Raw genomic sequence first — 7,276 nt, 5'->3', positions numbered from 1 at the left:
ACTGACTTCACACAAAGAACACTATTATCCAACTTGTAATCAAGTTGAGCAAAAAGAAGACTAATGCTATGGGTTACAGTCCTAAAGATCATAAACTCTCAATATTGCCTTTCTTCATGCTGATTTCAGTTTCCAACTACGTCAAGTTTCTATCCTTTCGAAGAAAGATACAGAGAAAAGAGTGCCCAACAGAGCAAAGAAGAGGAACAAAACTACGTAACTCCTAAAAAGCAAGTAAGAACACACTAACTCTTCCATACACTACAAGAAATAGAACGACTCGCGTGATAAAGAAAATCAGCTCAAATGTAACGCATGTTCAAATATCTAATTGAACTGTTAGATGTTAAGGTGTTTCTAGCTCATTCAAGATCGACTCTCCTGATAAATTGTTAAGGTGTCTTTAGCTCATTCAAGATCAACTCGCCTGATAAAGAAGCTCAGCTCAAATCTAAGTTTAGCCCAGATTAACTTCAAACAAAGCTTGAAATTTTCATTAAGTCAATTCATTTGGTCGTTTATCAACTTATATATGCTGGAGCTAAAGAGATGCAAAATGACAAAGTTCAGGTACCAGGGAGCTCGTAAACTTCGACCATATGTAGTAATCATGGGCCAAGGGTCCTTCAGTAACCAAAATAAGCCAGCAAGTAAATTCACAGGAATGGCCTAATTACAGTTATGTTTTGGTTGCTCTCAACTTGGCTTAGGCTACTGTAAATTTCAGCTCGGCAGCTTTTCCTAAAATACACATCCTAAAATACACAATACATTCCACTCAATTGCATGACAAAGCAAAAATATTTCAACATTTACACCATAGAGAAAGAGGAGCGTCCGCAAATCAGCAGCTAATAATGGGTCCTCTCGTCGCCATTAAAATGCAGGCCTTCAATACCCTTGAGAGCTGACTCCAAGTTCTTTATGTTAGAGGTGATTCTACCAGAAGCATTGTGCTTGGGATCAGATGATAGAACTGAGCTTCTTTGTGCTGCACTGGAGATTTTCTGTAGCGCTTGTGGGCTCACATCTGCAGTGCGGACGCGGGAGAGGTCAGAATCACTTCCAGTTATCACTGGGTCACGAATACTGGAAACAGCTGGTCGCCTTGAAGATCCACTCGACCGCAAAAAGTTAGAATTGGATAACTGCACAAGCCCAACCATTATTTCAAAAATCCAGGACAATTGCATTAGTATGGTATAAAGACTGGAGAAATCTGAACCAGTTCTACTTCAAACCGTGTCTAGTTAAAGCAGTTTACTTGGGCTGATCACCAGAAAAGAAACAGCTCATTTGCATAGGGGTAATTTGTTATACTGGATTGTTGGCATCCCGGTCCATGAGTGAAACTCCACTTGTTGAGCTATAAATACAATTTCGAAAGTGTAGAACCCCATTGCGCATACTCTGGGCAATGTGCGTAACCTAGAGTCCTATGTAATCACACCCAATGGAAAGACCATAAATGAGGCTGCAGAGAAGGGGCATCCATTTGCTTCAAAAATAACCTGGCATCATCATGGTGAGCACAATGGAACACACATAACCCCACCCCCCCCACCCCCCCCCCCCCCCCACAAGGAAGGAATTCGGTATCCCTGTTCCAACAGAGTGGAGGAGAAAAAGTGGACAAGGCATCTAGTCAGCACAGAAAGGAATGTAGAACACAGGACAAAACCAGAAATTATGCAAACTCCTCAGTAGATGAACATAGGGCTGTTAGAGTTTATCCCGCATTGGTTAATTAATAACTCCAAAACTAGTATACGAATCTGGGCGGCCTCTTCCCTCATTGCCTATTGTTTTTGAGTAAGATGCTTTAACTGGTATCAGAGCTAAGGCTTTTGGAAAAGAACAATCCCTTGATTACCTCGTCAAGTTTTAAATCTGGTCTACAAACGAGGGGGATTCTAGAGCATGTTCCGCATTGATTATTTATTAATTCCAAAACTATTTTATGGGCCTGACCACGTTTCACGGCTTGAACAGGTTTGTTAGCACTTAACACTATATCTGATGCAAGTCAAACCATAAGCACGCACGCCCCAGAACAGGTAATTTCATTGATATTGGCTTCAGAAAAATTAAAATAACAAAGACTTTGGAACTAACCATAGGGTCTTTGATTGTCTGTGAATCATTTGCAACTGGACTTTTTTGTTTATACAAGCCTCCAACATCTGCAGGTAGTCCAGTGTTCCTACCACGAGAGGGAATTGCTGAAGTCCAACCACCAACCCTACCATCCTCGCCACCTACAACACATTTGTAATATAACCATATTAACTGCTGACATGAACAAAGCATGTCACCGGAATAAGATCAGGTAATCACTACAAAGACTCCAAATTACTTTAGCTGATCTGTTACAAGATCAATGGTATGAACATAAACAGTATTTAGTACAGTAAATGTTAAACTTAAAGAGTTGGTCAAAGACCGAGAAAGGTAATATCTCCAAACAAATGAGTTTTCCCATGCAATTGGAGTTGGCCTAAGAATAACTTAAAAGTGGGACAGGAAGTGGAGAACTACCTGATTGTCTATCAATGTTGGCGACTGCGTGAGGCATCCCAGAGCTGGTCCCAGCAGCCTGTGCAAAATTATAGGTTAACGTATAAAGCCAATACAACGGTTGGAAATTTTAAGCTCATGATGACAACATCCAACAAACGAGGCAAACACTTGCAAACCTTACAAAACACTTGCTCTCAAGGAGGCAAACACAACTGAATATAAAAGAAAAATCAAGAAGAGGAAGGGGAAGAGGGGTGGGGGGTTGCATAATTGTACTATGCAGCTTACAAGAGCACGAGAAGGAGGATTGGCAAGCTGCGATTGCTGATATTTCAAAATAGTCCAGTCAAACACATAATCAAACTGGAAGCCTGAAGCAAGAAGAAAAACACACTTAGACTGTATGCACACTTAAAACTTTCAAACCAAGAACATAACAATTGACATTTAGCCCCTTAGAGACGTACATAACAAACAACAATATTCACACCTTCACGAATGAAAAGATCACGAAAGATTCTCTTCAGATAAGCATAGTCCGGTTTATCGTCAAACCTCAGTGAACGACAATAGTGGAAGTATGAGGCGAATTCTGTAGGATAACCCCGACACAAGACCTAAGAAAATATCAGAGGATTTTCCATTAATTTCAAAGACGACATATATAATCAGCATAACAAAAATCAAGAAAACATGGATTACCTCAATGGAGGTAGAAACTTTCTTTTCACTGATTCTCTCATACTTCTGTTTCTTTGTGCCTGCTTTCAGTCCCTGCCAAGGGAGACTAACAAAAATATGTTTTGATTAGTACGATACAATAGAGAGAAAAGGACCAATACAAAAATGGGCAGGAATCTTTACCTTCCCCTTAAGAAATACATAAGGACATATCCAAGTGATTCTAAATCGTCCCTCCTGCTTTGTTCTGCACAGTAAAGCAACATGGAGAGGGGAAACACCCATCCTCTAGATCAATGCTACATAAAAGGTTTTTTTATTTTTCCTTTTTTGCACAGAAAATCAACTCAAAATCAAATAGCCATAAGCATACCAATGCCAAGGTGAGTGTTCATGCTCGCATATCTTGCAGTACCCGTCAAATTCTTATTTTCTCTGCATTTCATATGATGACATCATATTTAAAACAAAAGAGAGCAACAAATAAATTGTAGCTAAATTAAATCCAACAAGGGTTAGCATATAAGAAGCCCTGGTGAGTTGAACAAGAAAGTCAGGTAATTTAAAAAAAGATATAGAAAATTAGTCTTAGGTCCATTATGTGAATTTCATAAGCCCACAAGTCCACCTATTAATTTTGTAAGGTCTCAAGTCCATTTTAGGGTACCCTAGAGTAGGGTAGGGTACCCTAGGGTTTAGGCACTTTCATAAGATTTTAGGGTGCACTTTTTTATTATAGGATATGGTACACTCTAGGGTAGGGTAGGTTACCCTAGCGTAGGGTACCCTAGGGTTTAGGCACTTTTATAGGGTTTTAGGGTGCATTTTGCTATTATAGGGTTTTAGTGGTTTAGGCACATAGGGTTTAGGATTTTAGGCACTTTCATAGGATACCCTAGGGTTTAAGTTGTGTTAACTTGTGGCTTTACAAAACTATTAGGTGGACTTGTGGACTTATGAAATATCTATAGTGGACCTATCACTAAATCTCCCTTTAAGATAACTAATCTAAACATTCCAGAGAGGCTCTGATACAAAGGGTCAAAGTGACATCAAAACTTAACCCACAGGAAAGACACAAAAATTTCAACCACGAAACAGTCTAAAAAAAGCGTACCTATAAGGTATGTGCTGATGAGTTGTGGAGTCTCTGAACTTCTTAGCCAGACCAAAATCAATTACATAAACCTACATAGATTAAATCACAATCAACTCAACTAAACATACATAATGGTACCAAATAAATGACATGGGAAATATACTACAACACCAAAGACCTGATTTGCACGCCGCCCTAAACCCATAAGGAAATTGTCTGGCTTAATATCTCGATGCAGGAATGACTTGCAATGAAAAAACTCAACCCGATTGATCTGGAAAAGAAATATAGTTCCAGAAAAAAATTAAATCAAGTTCTTTTTTGATCGCTATAAATCATTAAACAACAAAAAGAAATCTTACCATCTGATCTGCAAGCATGAGAACAGTCTTTAAGGACAGCTTCCTACTGCAAAAGTTAAATAAGTCTTCAAGACTAGGCCCCAGTAAATCCATCACAAGGACATTATAGTCTCCTTCAACCCCAAACCATCTCACATTTGGAATCCCAGCTGCCAAAATAGGGCGAAAAATTACCAACAAATGAGGATCTATATGTCAAACTGTACTCTATCTTTGTGTGGGTGTGCGGGTGAGTGTGGAGGTGGATCTGGAGAATAGGAAAGTTCATTACTTCCTCCCTGTAGTATTTTATACAACTTTGACTCGTACAACAACTGAGGATGCTTTGTCTTGACGTTTTCCTGAGAAAATAAACACAAAAATCCATCAACTAGAGGTATCAATCATGATCAGAAAAACTGCACAAGATAATAACACATATTTAAAGGCAAGGGCTCCAATTTTTCAACATTATCACCCCGCCCCCGCAGTGCCAAGGGTGAGTTTTAACATTATACGGTTATACCTATTGAGATCTCCGTTATCAATTTTTGAAGGAAGAACTTCTTTCATCAGGTAGGTCCTCAGATAAACCATGAGTTCACGCTATTGACTAAACAGAGTTTTCATTACTTAGTCCAAAAAACCCACAATTCAAGACAGCTCATTTCCCTTATCTAAATGGACTAGATGGTATTTTTGGAAATTTTTAGTGAAAACAAATGGTATTTTGGCATTAGCCTGAAGACAAAAGATATAGCGTGAACTCAAGCCAGCTTTTGAAGGCAATGGTTTTAGCAGCCATAAAAGGCAATTTCTATCCAGAAAAAGGACCAACAATGCAAACAATTCTATCTTTTCGAGAGGTTCAACCGTTCAACTGAAGGAATGGATGTGTGAGGCATCTGACCAATTGATACCTTTGTTTCTTAATGTCGTTCCTAAGTGCCAATCATGGATTCCATCGAAAATAAACAAAATTGACAAGTGCTGTGAAAAAAGTGCTCCTTAAGTGAAGTAGTCAACATAAATCTTTTCTAAGAACAAAAGAATGTGCATGTACCATAAGCCAAAGCACAAAAGTAAACCTCTTAAGAGAATACTTAATTGCGCTAGATGATGAGCAAAAACACAAATGAAGTTCACCTTAGCTTCGTAAGTCAGAACTTAGGGCTAAATTTTCAACGGATATTCCAATTTGCCTAATAACATTCTCAAAACTCATTATCGAGTGATTATTCAGTCCTGCTAACCTCCACGCCCTAGGCGGAGGATAATATGACAATAATTCCAAACAAGTTCGGCTATCAATACATATCTCACGGATATCAATACACTTTCACAGATATCGATCCACTTTTCTCGGATATCAATGCACCTTTCAGTTTTACCTATTATCGTCAGCCCTAAAGGCGGATGTTAGCATTTTCTGTGACTATTTTATGGTTGTGCGGGTATAGACGATACAAAAATGCAATAAGGACATAATTCCAGCTACCAAAAAAGGAAACTCACAACAAACACAGTAGATGGCAATAGAGAAATCATTAAACATGTGAAGAAACAGAGAAATGTATCAGTTCAAGAGTGAATTCGGATCACTCACGAGCTTAATAGCAACTTCTTCATTCGTCTGGATATTAGTACCTACAAAAGTGTAGCAAAGACACAATTACAATAAATAAACAGCCTTTTCACCAAAAAACCAGCTGTAAAAAAAAATGTACAAACCGAGATAGATCTCTCCAAACGAGCCGCTACCGATCTTCCGGCCAAGCCGGAACTTATTACCGACGCGAGGCTCCATCATAAAAAAAGGAGTCGAAATCGAAATCAACGCAAAAGACGAATCCTATCTACCAATTCAAACCCTAACAAAAAACTTTTATGTAACAAATAAATAAAAAATAGAATATGCCTAGAAAGCTATTCAACGATCGACGGGGGCAATCCAACGGTCGAGATCGACGTCGAGTAAGAAAAGCGAATAAGAGAGATTTGGTGGATCAGATGAAGAATTTTGGAGGAGATCCATGGGGGATTAGAGAGAGAAAGGGGAGGGGAGAGAGAGAGAAGGGAGGAGAGACGACGGAGAAAGAGGAGGCATCCTGGTATCGAGACACTCCCGAAGAGACTTCGATCCAATCGAAGCAACACAAGTTTACACCTTTAATTTAGGATTAATTTGTTGGTTACACCTTTAATTTAGGATTAATTGCATTTTTACTTCCTGAGATTATTCACATTTTGTTTACTTCGTCTCTCAAATTTTAATTAGGGAATTGATTTGAGCACTTCACTTCACTTTTTATTTTATTTTATTTGAAATTATCAAATTACCTTTTTAAGTGGATGAATACAAACAAAATAAAGAATAATTTGATAATTTTATACATGATAAAGAAAAATAGCCGAGTGCTAATGGCTAAATGTGGAATGTCAAAATCACTTTCCTCCTATTTATTTCATCCGTGAAACGTTTTAGTTTTGACATGTTGGGGTGAAGTCGATGTGTGTATCCAAGTTATGGTCCAACATGGTTCCACACGATGAGCACGAGACTTCAATAATTTGCTAAATTTGAGGATCACAAATAATTGCGAGCCTACAAAATCTCCATATTAGAAAAAAGGGT

General features: G+C 38.5%; 1 protein-coding gene across 1 annotated transcript; it reads right to left on the bottom strand.

The window, feature by feature from the left end:
• Nucleotides 1-580: 580 nt before the first annotated feature.
• LOC131335763 (casein kinase 1-like protein 2) lies at nucleotides 581-6,794 on the bottom strand. Its single transcript, XM_058371263.1, has 14 exons — nucleotides 6,373-6,794; nucleotides 6,248-6,288; nucleotides 4,934-5,003; nucleotides 4,663-4,811; nucleotides 4,479-4,574; nucleotides 4,319-4,389; nucleotides 3,575-3,636; nucleotides 3,385-3,448; nucleotides 3,223-3,307; nucleotides 3,011-3,137; nucleotides 2,809-2,891; nucleotides 2,539-2,596; nucleotides 2,116-2,258; nucleotides 581-1,148 (listed from the first exon to the last, which is right to left on the bottom strand). The coding sequence occupies exons 1-14, from the start codon at nucleotides 6,449-6,451 to the stop codon at nucleotides 852-854; spliced, it is 1,425 nt and encodes a 474-aa protein (XP_058227246.1). The 5' UTR covers nucleotides 6,452-6,794; the 3' UTR covers nucleotides 581-851.
• Between the last annotated feature and the right edge of the window lie 482 nt (nucleotides 6,795-7,276).

Source organism: Rhododendron vialii, chromosome 8a (assembly GCF_030253575.1).
Source record: "Rhododendron vialii isolate Sample 1 chromosome 8a, ASM3025357v1".
Taxonomy (NCBI): domain Eukaryota; kingdom Viridiplantae; phylum Streptophyta; class Magnoliopsida; order Ericales; family Ericaceae; genus Rhododendron; species Rhododendron vialii.
This window is presented reverse-complemented; position numbering and strand designations above follow the sequence as displayed.

Excerpts from the sequence above, each read along its gene's own strand:
- LOC131335763 (XM_058371263.1), bottom strand. The coding sequence starts at position 6,451 with ATGATGGAGCCTCGCGTCGGTAATAAGTTCCGGCTTGGCCGGAAGATC. Across the intron at positions 5,004-6,247 it reads AAGAAGTTGCTATTAAGCTC|GAAAACGTCAAGACAAAGCA; the intron begins GTGAGTGATCCG and ends TTATTTTCTCAG. Across the intron at positions 3,138-3,222 it reads AAGTTTCTACCTCCATTGAG|GTCTTGTGTCGGGGTTATCC; the intron begins GTAATCCATGTT and ends ATATTTTCTTAG.